Below are 13,625 nucleotides of genomic sequence, written 5' to 3' on the forward strand. Positions count from 1 at the left end.
CCGCTGATAAGACAGAGCTGATGAGATAAGGTGAGGTTTGTTGAGGCAACCACTATTTGGTGGCCAAGGAAACCCTAGGGATCTATCTTCCATAGTTGCCATCATGAGATCTGTGGGGAAAAGCTGTGTTGTTGTATCATCTGCCTGCATAAAACAAGGAAGCCATATGGTGTCAGTCAAGGTGGGGACAATCTTTTGTGATTGGACCCTCTAGAAGATCATGGGGCGAAATTATTGATCATGATCGCATGGGCAAAATTCATTTTCTCAACATCATCAGCACCATCTTCTCTGTGGTGTGAAATGAAGGTAACAGGGCTGGAGGTGTGGAGGCTTTGCACTTGCACCTTTGTATTCATTCATTTATCAGATCCTTTCTCCAAAGCAATGTAGAACTCAAAGTAAACAAAAGCACATTTCACAACAGATGAAGTTACGCAATTGTTGAAGCACAGGTAGTTTGTCCGATACCATGGTTTTTGCCGGTGCACGTTACGCGAGTAGTTGCCTACAGAGTTGCTGTAAAGGTGATTGTGATAGATGATGTGATGCAAATTTATGGATCTGATAAGAGATCGGGAGAGAAGTGGGTCCAAAGGAAATACGTTTTGAAACCCTTCTTGAATGCCATGAGGGATGAAGTAGCTCTGAGGCTCAGAACAAACCAAGAAGCCATGGCCTTTCTATTTGGGACCTCGCAAGTGCAGGGTCACCAAGCAGCAGGAGGTGACAAAGCATAGTGGTCTAACTGGGGTGTAATGACCTGCTTTCTCTACCATGAATCAACTTTTGCCTGGAACCGCAGACACATGGTGGACTCTTTATTGGCTCTCATGGCTCTCCACTCTACTTTCTACCTGTCGGTTCCGCTGCTCCCTCCTGGCTCGGTAGGGCTGGCAGGGTAGTAAAAGCCCGACTTCATGCAATGCACAGGAAACTATAATTCTGAAGACGAGTGAGTTTGTGCGTGTGTCATGGGGGTGGCATAGTGTATTGCAAGGGAGGGGAAACATTGGGACTTAGAAACGTTAATTTAGTTTGAGTTCAGGAAACAGTTTTGCTCAGGAGATTTTGTTATTAAGTTCAGCTAGTTGACGACAGTATGTCTGACAATGAAGCGACCTAATAAGTCCCACCCCCACTCCAGCAAAAGACATACCCGATCACACAGACTCGATATGAATAGAACAGCCGTCTAACACGAAGGAAGCCAAGGCTCCGGAAAAGTGAAACGAGGAAAATTTAAAGACAGGCTGTGCGAGTCGCACTCGGTGAGACAACAGGCAGAGGAAGCAGTCGAGGAGGAACGAGAGGAGACATGACTCAATTAGACCAAGATCCTCAATTAACTTGACAGACGTGTTCTCTGTTCCGGCGAGCGCTCTGAAGATCGACTGACGGACTGACAGGCGGCTTCAAACGCAGCCAAGTTTCCGATACCGTCCCCACTTCAGGCACTTTTAGGGTGTATCTTTTTCGCTGGTAGGTACGAATGTGTAACAAGGCCGTCATGGAATAGAGAAGTCAGCTGATTCTTGACTGGTACGTAGTATGACCCAAATTTGCAAAATTGAAATTAACCACACCCTTTTTAACCCTTTGCAGCTGGAGAAGCTATATGTATGGTCAGGCTGCTGAGTCCACCGAGGGATTTTGTGGCACATCGATCGGTGTTTGATTGATGTTGTCTGTGGCTTGCACATGTAAGTTATTGACCGATCGAGAAGGACAAAGAAAAATCTCGATGGGTTACAAGGGAGCAGCCAAGAACCGTTGGTTCCGCGCAACATTAAGATTCAACACTACTCTGTGGTAGATACAGGAACTTGGCTTAATCCATGTGGACCGGTCCAACATCTCACAGGGTATAAAAGGACAATTGACCCATTGTCATGGCAATGCCACAGGGCCACAGATATAGTGAGAGGGACCGAGAAGCTGCCATCTAAGTGTGCCTGGACCCCGCTGCACCCACCCGCACATCAATGGATCACCGTCCCCACAAACTTTCAGCTACCCATGTCTGTTGCTAAGAATTCTAATTCCCACCCTCGCTCCGTGCATCCCAAGACCGGGTGCAAGGAAAGATTTGGCTTCTGAGTTGTACCAGGTCGCATGCTGCATAGCCCCTTGCAGTTTCCAATGATTATTTATATTAATCTTTTAAAAAATTCCACTGGTTCAGTGATTGTTTTGGATAAGAATCAGGTGGAGAATAGATGCAGCGGGAGACGATGGCAGATAATGCAGGATATGCTATGTCGCTGGTGCGGAACACTGTGCTCATAGTGCCTGCATTTATCCTGTGTGTTACCAGGAACTGGCTGATAAGCTCCGTAATCCATGTTAACAGCGCTCTTCGCTCGCTTGCCGATGGACTTGCAGAACAAGATTCATCAGATTGCCAGGAGAGGTCTTGTAGGCCGCAGTCGTGCACACTCCTTTGTGTGGCGTGTGTGAGTGTGAGAGAGAGAGTAGTCCTTTACTGGATGACTCCCATGACACCCACTCATATCCAGGAGAGGAAGTGGGAAGCCAGCAGGTAAAGACTCCTGCGTCAGGGAAACCAAATCCCGACACTTCAACGGTTTGAGAAGCAGGTCGTATTAAACTATTATGGGCACACCTCATTAATGACACAAGGCTTTTTAAATTTATTTTTTGGGTCAAACTTTCTACCCCATCTTGCCATTTTTACACTCTGTGTCTTTGTAGAAAACAGTGTACAAACACATTTAGTTCATTTGTGGTGAATGTTGTGTGGTTGTGGCTACCATTTGGCATCTGCATTAGCTCACATCCCATAAACCACACCATGTCTTCTGGTCTCCAGTTTTCCCAAAGCCATTTTACATCATTGAACTAGACAAACCTCAGAACTCTCAACCTTCTGCCGTGACTGGCACTCCCTCTGTGATCTGAGCCCATCAGTTGCTTGCTGATTGACCGGCATCCTCCACCAGTACCAAAGCTCCCAACCCCTGAGCCGCCAGATCCATTAGCCTTTTACTTTGTTTAAATTTGTGTGTTTTATCTCCTTATTTTTTTCTGGGTGGAGGTCCAAGGTATTCAAAAGATCTTTTCACATTTATTACATCTATCAGTTTTAATGGTATGGGAATCCAGATGAGGTGGTTTCATTTTGGAAACTTCCCTTCAAAAGCAACTCACTGAGACATGCTGCTTTTCCATCCTAATACGAAGTTCCTCTCTCTCTCTCTCTCTCTCTTTCTCTCTCTTTTTCCCAATCCCTGCTTTGTCTCCTTGGGATGCGCTCTCTCTCTCTCTCTCTCTCTCTCTCTCTCTCTCTCTCTCTCTCTCCCTCTCTCTCTCTCTCTCCCTCCCCCTCCTCACCCAGGAGCCCTCCAGATTGAAAACAGCGAGGAGACAGACCAGGGGAAGTACGAGTGCGTGGCATCCAACTCGGAAGGTGTTCGCTACTCATCCCCAGCGAACCTATATGTGAGAGGTAGGGAGCATCACGGAACACGGAGCCCTGTGGGACCACCAAGCCGCGCCTATTGTGGTTGCCAAGGAAATGGAACCTTCTGCTGCTTAATGGCAAATTAAAAAAAAAAATAAAATTATTTTTGAGGGAATCTGAATTTTTTAAAGTCCCTGTTGATATGTATATGTGAATTTTTTAAATAGTTCTAATCAAAGTTTTAATTGTTGGTAGTTCTTGTTTCCAAACGCACTGCGTTGCTAACTCTGCGGTCCTCCTATAGCATTTCAATGCAAAGTCTAAAATTCATTGTTTAAATGTGGTTATAAACGCTTTGTGCCCTGACATACACAGTACAATCAAACACATTTTTGTCCATCAGTCATACTAAAATGTTAGCATGTGAGTAGTGACCTAACATGTGTTGCCCTTAGTAGTTTCATAACATTTACTAACATTAAAATTAATGTCGCATTTTTCTAATTAGACTTGGTGAGGCCCAATGTTCTCCAATACAATCCCTACGGTTGAACTTGTTGCTCAGAAGAAATATGATTTTTAGAGATTATGAAAAATAAGTGCCAGTTGTCCATAACTGGCAATCCTATTATCCTAGACCTCCTCTAAATGGTAACTGGTTTTCATTCAACTTTGATTGTTTTTCATTCAGTTTACCCACTTTCCTAAAAACTGAATGCAGGTAAACAAAAAACTCAGCATTTATGCTTCTCATATTCTGCATATTTGCATCCAGATAGTTATTGACAGGTCTGTAGCTGGACAGTAACAGGGTCCTGTCCGCTGCCTCTGAAAGAGGATACAAAGCCGAGGGTGTTTCTGGAGAGCTTGGGGGTGTGCAGTGTTACAGTGGTCCACACCATTGCTGGTTACCATGGTTACTGAAACTTGGCATATGGGGGATGCACTCCTGGGCCCAGGGGGGTTATGAGGCAACCTCTCGACAACATTCTGACAACCTCTCCCAGGGAACTCCTAATGCTGCTAAACCTCCCGAGGTGTTTATTTAATCCAGTGGCTAGAACCCTACAGCAAAATATGCAACACAAAAAAATAATTCTTGGAAGAGTGTAGAGGAAGAACTTGTCACCACTGTCATTTCTGTTACCCTTTTATCAATTTGCGTGTTTTTATACAGATGTATTTTATGTGGGATCAGGTTGAAATTAGTAGCTACCCAAGAAATCAAAGAACATTCACAAATGTTCATAATGACTGAGTCTAAATGTAGAACTAATTGGAATCCATCAAGAAACTCGATGCAGTGTCTTTTACAGCATGTTGGCTGCTAATTTTAACAAGAACTCTGCCGGTCTATTGGTTGGTGGTTGTTGTTTCTTTCAGTTTTTGGACTGATTGTTTACTTTTTATTTATGTTATTTATTTATTTTTCCTCCTACCAAATTGGCCACTGTGGGAGCTCTTTAGGTGGCAAAAGCTTGATGATTTGTTTTGGGACAAGGTGGCCAGAGCTCGTAGCGGTTAGCAAATTACGATGGCCACTCTGGGGTGGGTGGGGGGGAGGTAGGGGTTAAGTGGGAGGGGGGGGGAGGGAATGGACATAGACTTCCCTGGTCCAGCAGACAATGAGGGGAGACACATTTCTGGGATACGTTGATTGCAAAGAAAGGAAATGAACGAAAGGAAAGAAAAGAGGGACGAAGGACCAAGGAGAGGGAAATGTAGCAGTTAAAAGCCATGAGGTGGCCTTTTTTACTCTCTCTGTGTTTCCCCTATTTCTCTCTTCTCCTCATGTCATTGTGTTCTGCATCAACCCCTTTACATCCCTCAGAGCTTCGAGAAGGTTGGTGTGTTTTTTCTTTTTTACTTTTTTTAGTCCCACATTAAAAAAAAAAAAATAAAACAACTTATAAATAAATGAATAATCTATTTTTAGAGTTATTACAAAGGGAAGATTTAGATATGTGCATACTTATACTAAACGAGAAGCAAACAAGATAAATTCAGAAATATAACATTTATTTACAATTTTATTTTCTGGGAAATCAGTGGATGGAAAACGTGCTCTACTCGGGTGTTTCCTTTACGTTTTAACTTTGCATTGTGGGGCCCTCTCTGGTTTGCATCCTCTGGTACGGCTTCTGCTCCAAAGACTTCTCTGCACCCGTTGCCATGGAAACCCTGCTCTTGAAAAATAACAGACCTGATGCATGATGGGAGAATGTAACTGCGCTTGCATGCCTGAACGGAATTCCTCTGGGTGTCGTCTCCCTTTTCCTTTGTTTCTCTCATCCCCCCATCTTACGTTAAGCTTTTATTGTCGTCTTGAATTATTTGTTTATGGTGCGTTATTTTTTCCTCAGTTGATTCTTTTCGGCGTGTTTGTGGTCATGTTTGTGTGTGTTCCAGGTCTGTTCAGTTTTGTGTACACTCGGTATATGCCCCTGCAGTGGCACTGTTGCTCCCTTGTGGCTCTTTTAGTTTTGCTTATTTTTCAATCATGCTACCATTTGACTCACAAAAAAATACAAATACAAAAATTACGTATAGTAAATCTTATTTCAGCATTCTTGTCATCCCTTTACTACAATCCATTGTGGCGGATAAGGTCCAACAGGGCTTGAGTGCATCTGGTAATTTTGCATTCGCATAGCCGTGTTGATCAGCACCGGTTCGCTTCTTTTCTCAATCTCCCGAGGGAGCGACGGCCCGATGGGTTTGCCCACTCCGAAAGAAATGGGTTTGCTCTGTATCCTGTCTGCTCTTCTCTTCCAGCAGACAGTGGTTTTTGCCACTGCTCTATTATTCATTCGCTTCCATTAGGACGCTGTGCATCTGAATTGATTTTGACATTTATGTGAAGCAAGTAATAACCCCTCTCAGATCTGCCAAAAGAAACTAGTTTGTCTGAAATTTCTTTATGATAAACTCTTATCAGCAGTTTTTAAAAATGGAAATGCCAAATTAAGCGAGGCCCAAATCATAGTTTTAGGTAGATGGCAGGGGTTTGGGTCCCGTTAGGCTCCTGAGTGCTGTTTCTTATTTATTTCATAAATGCTGCTATATTACATTTTACAGCCTATTTGGTCTTTGTGGTAAATTGACATGGGGATCGAGTCAGTGTGAAATTTTATGCCTCGGCATGTTCATACATTTTCCATTTAATGTATGCAGGTAGCTAGCTCTGATTTTAGGAAAAAACTCCATGCTCTTATCTATCCAACGGTCTTATTTGATCCTTTATTACTTCCTGTTATGTGAGTTCACACACTTCCCCTCTTTAAACTGCTTATGTCAGTCCATATAAGATGGCAGCCAGTCAGGACTCGCTCGTTTGTGTCGCCATTCTGAGACACACATCTCTATAGCAACGCAGAGCCTTTCCAAATGGGTGGAGCTTCAAGGCCAAGAGGGGTTGGGGTTTGTTAATGTTGGCATCTCCTGCCTCCCTCTGAGGGCCATCATTTGATTGGCAGGTCTTCATCCATCCGCTCTGCATTTGTGCTAACGCTATCTGTCGATCCAAAATTTTTCTCCAGTCTCAGGCATTTCGGCATCTTGAATAGCTGAAGCAAATTACTGCTGAGTTGTAGAAGGGCTGCAGTCTTTCCTGCCATTTCCATAAAATGGTTTTGCTGACATGGGACTCGGTATAGGATTGTTAATGGGCTCTGAAAGTCTCCAGGCTAGCACGGTCTGTCAAAACTAACCGTTAGCATGCGCCTTCCGAAGCTAATTGTTTAGTATAATTAGCTTGAAAAGCTAAACAAACACTATATGTAAGCCACCTGTCTCCAGAAGTAACGCCTTTTTTTTTTAATGTTCAATCAGCCGTGTTGCATCCTTTTCCGTTGAAGATGGGTTTCGTTGCCGACAAGAATGTTGGCTTTATCTTTGCTCTAAAACCATGGGATCAATAGAAAAGTCAGCTGCTATGTATATTGTATATGCAGTATTTCTTTTGATATTAGATGAGTGTTTCTTGTGATATTCATGAGGCACCCCACTCAGACTGGGAGTCTCCACCGGTGAAAATATCCTCCGTACAGAACGTTTCGTGCATTTTTGTGAGTCAATTGCGTAGAGGGCTGCTAGGCTGCTGCTTCACTGTGTATAACCAAATTTTTTCTGAACCTCAATTTCTGCATGCTTTGTTTGCCATCTGCTTGCATGATCCTGCTGTGTGTTTGTGCGTGGCAAAACAAAAGCTAGATTACACCTTTCCCTATCTATCTGGACACAACTGAAATGAAATCGAACCCCTCCAACCTCTTGAGTCATGAGCTGGAATACCGACCTCAGTTTTATGAACTCGTCTAAAATTTGCATACAAATAGTTTGGCTTCTAATAATATGCAAACTTCTGACCATGACCCCAGACAGGGGTGCTTCTTTCCCGCCTAGTCATTTGTGTTCAAAGCCAGCGATGAATAGCAGATTCAAATGTATTGGTGATAAAGGACTGAAACACGCTGGCGTCATCCGTTCGCCATCAGTATGAAGAAAGTAACAACCTACTCCAGTCCCTGATTCCAGTGATTGTTAAATCTCACAAGGCAAATCTAATTGGCTGTAGTGCGGACATTTATTTTTAAATGCTCGTGTCGATCTCCAGCTGAAACTGCTTTCTGCGGTCTATTCCACCAAGCCCCCCCAAAGCTCTTTACGTGGAGGGGGGAGGTCTCCTTGTACCACACCTGTTTCTTAGGAGTTAAAGAGGGGTGTAATCTCTGCTTCAGAGCAACACTAAAGGCTGCACATTATTTTTGGCTACCAACCCCCGTCCCCTTCATTTGGCAGGGCAGACATCCGTCCTGGCTGCGTTACCAAAACGGCCGATAACAGTCGCCCCCTGCCTTTTGCCCACTGCCCTCTGTCCTTCGCTTTGACACACCTTTACCACCTGTAGAGTTACCGCAGTGATCTGTCGCTCTCCTCAAATCGCTTCACTCCTGGGCTGGCAAAGGTCACTGAGACGCCCAATTCTGTACCGGGGCTTGAAATGGGATTTACTGCCACCCTTAGTTTGGTTGTTAGTCTATCTTGCATTTTTGGGGGCACGGAGGCAGGCATTACTGTTTTGAATTGTTGATCTGTGAAAGGGGACTTGGTCCATATAGGTTGGGTTCTTGACACTCAGGTTTTATCCATATGGTGGTCGCCACCCTTTCTGTAGCGGTATAGCCTGTACATCATAGTGCATCCATATATGTATATCAACTGTGTGTGGCGATTCTGCTGATTACTTGGTGTACAATTATTCCTCTCATGTATGGAAGTGAGAGTAGCCTCTATGGGCTTGTGTAAAACATACTGTTTACAAATTTAGAGCTTGTTACAGTTTCTCAGGGCTTCAGATGCAGTGCAAATTGACTTGTGTCTGGACAGAAACCTGTAGGATGGGCTGGGCCAGTCTAGACCTGCTCCTTTAGTCATTGGATGAAGAAGGACATTCCTCAGTGCAGTCTTTGAAACTCATGGCCCCACCCATTGCCCTTTGACCCTCCACAGAACTGAAGTTAAACTGATAGCGGGCCGACTCCTGCATTCTGAACTCCAAGTTGTTTTTACAGCCATTGTTGCATTACAGTCTGTCCATCTTTAAATCCCGCTTTCTTGAGGACCTAAAGGTTTTCCTAGCATGGCTCATGTTTTGATGTGATACATGAAAAATAAAAGGGGGAAAAGATACTGTAACAGGAAAAGACATGTGCATCATGGTATGGCGTACACCATGAATACTCCATTTTTTTCCCCACTGTATTTTCTCAAGCTTCTTTGTTGACTTGAGCCTGAGAATGGCATGCTTGGATGAGCTCAGATCACTTGTGTTAGATATATGCCTCACGTGTCCAAGTCGCCCGCCAGTCTCTGTGTTACTGCATTCGCTGGAGGAAATACACACCCATGCATGTTTTTGTGAATGAATGAACTGCCCTTTCACTCATGTTAGGCAGGGTAAACATGTTTTGCTTTTTTTAATTTTTGAAACAAAGCATTGTGTTTTAATGCTCACTACTGTCTCACTGTTGCTTTAAGAAAAGGGTCTCTTGCTGTAGAATTGGGTGGTAGCAAATAGAAACCTGAGGAAGGTCCATTAACTTTTATTTGCTCATTAGACTACATGTGCTCTAGCTGCACATAGTGTGTTCACTGTGAAGGTACATGTTTGATGAGGTTGCTAAAAACCAAGAGTAAATGAAATATAAGAAGGCTTTATGGTTTTGAAGCACGCAGTTAAAACATATCGCTTAATATAACCCAATTCTCTTGGTGCGCTAAAGAAATCCGTGTTGTTTGAGCTACTCTTATGTGAAAGATGTTTTTCCGTCCCCATGAGGCGAGGTTGGGTGGGTGTAGATCTCGGATTTCAAGCCCCGTTTGCAAGACAGCTGGCCCACTGAGGACCGAGCTTTTTTGTTTTCTTTAGTTTGACCAGAGTCCCACTTTGCTTCCTTTCTCTTCCCACTCTCCACCTCTTCCTTTACTTGACCCGCCCCTCCCTTCTTACCTCCCTATGTCTTCAAGCCCCTTCCCCCACCCCAGGTCCGTCCGTCCGTCCTTGTGCTCCGGTCTGCTGTCTTGCTGCCCTGGTCTTGTTTTCCCCTGTGCGCTCATCTGGTCTTTCGTCTCTGTTCTGTCCACCTGCTGTCCGTCTGTCTCTGTCCCAACCCATCCTTTGTTATCCTGCGGTTTTTCGTGAGGTCATGAAGTCTGTAGACTGTCACTCAAACCCAAGCAATCAGTAACGTCACACCTGCCCACATAACCACCCTCATCCCTCACTCCATCACCTCTGTAGACACTCATCTACACGCGGGAACCAAACAACAGACTTTCAAACGACTTACCAAACCATCAGCCACTCAGCCGTTGGCCAGGTTCTCAGATCTGCGTGATCCAAGCACAGGCCGTGTTCTCTTCTTCAATTGGGTAAAACTGCAGCTTTGAACCAAATTTCAAAAATCTCTAATAGCAGTTTAACCACTTATACTGCAAGTGTTTTCTATTGGGGAAACCAAGAACATCTCAGAGGACTGAAGGGTCCAACAGCCAGTCAGTTGCCTCCCAGGCCACAGACAGCCTGGCACCACCTGCTTCCACTTCATTCATCGCATCCCTGACCGTCTTTACTCCTCTGTGTAGATTTGGTAGCTGCATCCGCGTCTCTGCGACGGTGATGCAAAAACCTCCTGTAGTTCTAGCATTTTATTCTCTCCAAACTCTTTAATTTTGTGGTTTATCCTGCTTCCGCTTTATTTACTTTGATATTTGCAATTACTCCTCTATCACTATAACCACTAGCTATTAATTAATTAATCACTTTTTTAATTAGTGATTATTCTCTGTACATGTATTTTGTGTTACTCCTGCCAGGGCTGCCATGTGACAATGTGTTTATGTCACATTGGGTCACACTGGGTCACATTGACTTGGAAGAAAGAAAAATAAAAGCAAATGCAGTATTTTACAGTGGTTTACCCTTGTCCCTGTTCCCCTCCTCTCCTCTTTGCTCTCTCTCTCTAACACATCTCTCCTTTTTTCCCCCTAACTATCTTTGTCTGGGCATGCTAGCGATCCTTCAGTTATATTCCTCTTATGCATTACTGTTTCAATTTTTACCTCTGATTTTGTTGTCTATCATCTGCGTATTTCTTTCAACCTTCTTTGCATGATGTCTGTGAAACCGATAGCTGCATCTATCAATGGAACCGTGTCGGACTCTAAACAGGCTTCTTCCAGTTGATCTGCCCTCAGACCACAAAAATCACATTAGAGTTTCTCATCTTTAGCCATAGCTGGGAAGCGCAGTGTGTTGGAAACTTAATATGTAGGCCTCCGTGTCATAAGAAGGCCACATATTGTGCCATACGATGTATTTTGGCAAAATGCACTACTTCCTGTTCTGGCCTCTACTTGAGGTTTATAAGGTAGAGTTTAGGAGACATTTTGCCAAAGCTGAAGCGGCATTTTTCGTTTGTTATTCTCGGGATAGCTGACTTAATCATGGGTGGTGAGGTTTATGCATGAAAAGGAATTAATAGTTAATTTTTAAAGATGAGAAACTGCTAATAAATTTTTGTGAACTCAGTTGTGATGTGATGGGTCCAATATTGGAACCTTGCCATGAACCGTTGCTTTAACGTCAGTTTAACGTCACTTCTTTCAGTTTAGCTTTGTACCATGATTTAGTTTCATTGAACATTGTTTTCTTATTTTTGTTTACTGAATGTTTGCTGTCATATAGCTCAAGGTTATCATTTTTGGGAAAAATGAGGTCTCATTTTCATCTGCTTGTTTTGTTACCTCTTTGTGTTCTGCCTTCTCGCCCTGCTACAGTGCGTCGCGTACCCCCACGCTTCTCCATCCTGCCCACCAACCACGAGATCATGCCGGGTGGCAGTGTCAACATCACCTGCGTGGCGGTAGGTTCGCCCATGCCCTACGTCAAGTGGATGCTGAATTCGGAGGACCTGACACCTGAGGACGAGATGCCGGTGGGTCGCAACGTACTCGAGCTGAATAGCGTCCGCGAGTCAGCCAACTACACCTGTGTGGCCATGAGCAGCCTGGGCATCATCGAGGCCGTGGCCCAGATCATTGTCAAGTGTGAGTTCACTAATTTGTACTGACCAGCACTAGACGGTTGAATGAAACCTTCCCGTTCTGCAGTTAACTGTTGTGTTGAGCGAAGCATTTGGCATCATTGATTTGAAATTTGTCTCTCTTTAACTTCCTTGCCAGAGAATTTAGCCGTTCTTATTTAACGCTTCCTTTCTCCATCCCAGCTCTCCCAAAGCCCCCAGGGACCCCCATTGTTACAGAGACCACAGCGACCAGTGTCACTATTACCTGGGACTCAGGAAACCCTGATCCAGTGTCTTACTATATCATCCAGTACCGTGCTAAGGCCCCTGACAGCAAGTTTGAGACCAAGGATGGGATCACTACCACCCGTTACAGCATTGGAGGATTGTACCCTAACACTGAATATGAAATCAGAGTGTCGGCTTTCAATGCCATTGGACAAGGCCCTCCCAGCAACCCCGTAGAGGCAAGGACAGCAGAGCAGGCACCTGCCAGCCCACCGCGGAACGTCCAAGCACGGATCATCTCCCAGAACACCATGATGGTACGCTGGGATGAGCCAGAGGAACCCAACGGTCAGATCAAGGGCTACCGTGTCTATTACACCATGGACCCATCATTGCCCATGAACCAGTGGCAGATCCACAATGTACAGGACAGTGTGATCACCACTGTGCAGAGCCTCACCCAATCTGAGACGTATACGGTGCGCGTCCTGGCTTTCACCTCTGTAGGTGATGGCCCCTTTTCTGAGCCCATCCAGGTGAAGGTGCTCCAAGGAGGTAAGAGTTCATCCCCTAGATTCTCTCCTTCTCCGTGTCATTTGTTGGGGACAGTCTGCTGATGACCCTGCTCCTCTGCAATCTGCTTTAGTTCCTGGACAGCCTGCAAAGTTTCAGGTGGGCAAGGTATCAGACACAAGTATTGAGCTCACGTGGGAGCCCGCCTTTGATAAGGAGGGCATCATCAATTATGAGCTCATCTACAAAGAGGGGAAATCCGGCAACCAGGTAAGGCCTTTGACCACTGAATCTCGTAAAGCCAGAACCTGTGGATGATCTGTTGCGCTAAAGCACTTTATTGAAACATTATAATTGCTGTGATTGTCATCGAGCATATCTTTATTGTCCAGTTTTACATAATCAGCCTTCCTTAACTTTGGACATTTTTACTGAGCTGTTTTTAACTTTAGCCTAATGTCTTAATGTACTGTACTTCTCCAAACACATTCCTAAAATGTTACAGTATTTGGTCTGATGGTCCACTAATGAGTTCAGAGATGAGTGTAATGATGTCACTTCCTGTCTCAGGTGAAGAAACGCCTGGAACCCACTTCTTCTTATGTGGTGGAGGGCCTGCGGGCGAACACGGAGTACTCCTTCTCTCTTGCCGCCGTCTCCAAGAAAGGCATTGGGGCCTTCAGCAATGAGGTTGTCCAGAAAACCTCCCAAGCCAGTATGTACTCTCTTCCGCCTTTTCACTTTTCTTTCACAGCTAAGGGGCTTGAATGGGGTCACCAGGGGCAGCGCTGTTGGGTTGCGCACAACACCACCATGTCCACAGTCCTACTGGACATTCTCTCTCTAGGCTTTCTCTGCTCCTCAGTCATCAC

At 44.7% G+C, this 13,625-nt stretch overlaps 1 protein-coding gene across 37 annotated transcripts in view; it reads left to right on the forward strand.

Moving 5' to 3' along the window:
- LOC108921597 (receptor-type tyrosine-protein phosphatase S-like) overlaps window positions 1–13,625 on the forward strand; it is a 182,902-nt gene that overhangs the window by 132,397 nt on the left and 36,880 nt on the right. For 27 of the 37 annotated variants that reach the window (XM_029249118.1, XM_029249116.1, XM_029249122.1 and 24 more), the window contains 6 exons: window positions 3,359–3,469; window positions 5,256–5,267; window positions 11,765–12,034; window positions 12,214–12,795; window positions 12,887–13,023; window positions 13,324–13,468. In XM_029249118.1, coding sequence (XP_029104951.1) covers window positions 3,359–3,469; window positions 5,256–5,267; window positions 11,765–12,034; window positions 12,214–12,795; window positions 12,887–13,023; window positions 13,324–13,468 — 1,257 coding nt within the window. The remainder of the gene's footprint in view (window positions 1–3,358; window positions 3,470–5,255; window positions 5,268–11,764; window positions 12,035–12,213; window positions 12,796–12,886; window positions 13,024–13,323; window positions 13,469–13,625) is intronic. The other 10 variants (XM_029249123.1, XM_029249129.1, XM_029249135.1 and 7 more) reach the window with 1 other exon arrangement.

The sequence above is a fragment of the Scleropages formosus genome, chromosome 25 (genome assembly GCF_900964775.1).
Source record: "Scleropages formosus chromosome 25, fSclFor1.1, whole genome shotgun sequence".
Classification (NCBI taxonomy): domain Eukaryota; kingdom Metazoa; phylum Chordata; class Actinopteri; order Osteoglossiformes; family Osteoglossidae; genus Scleropages; species Scleropages formosus.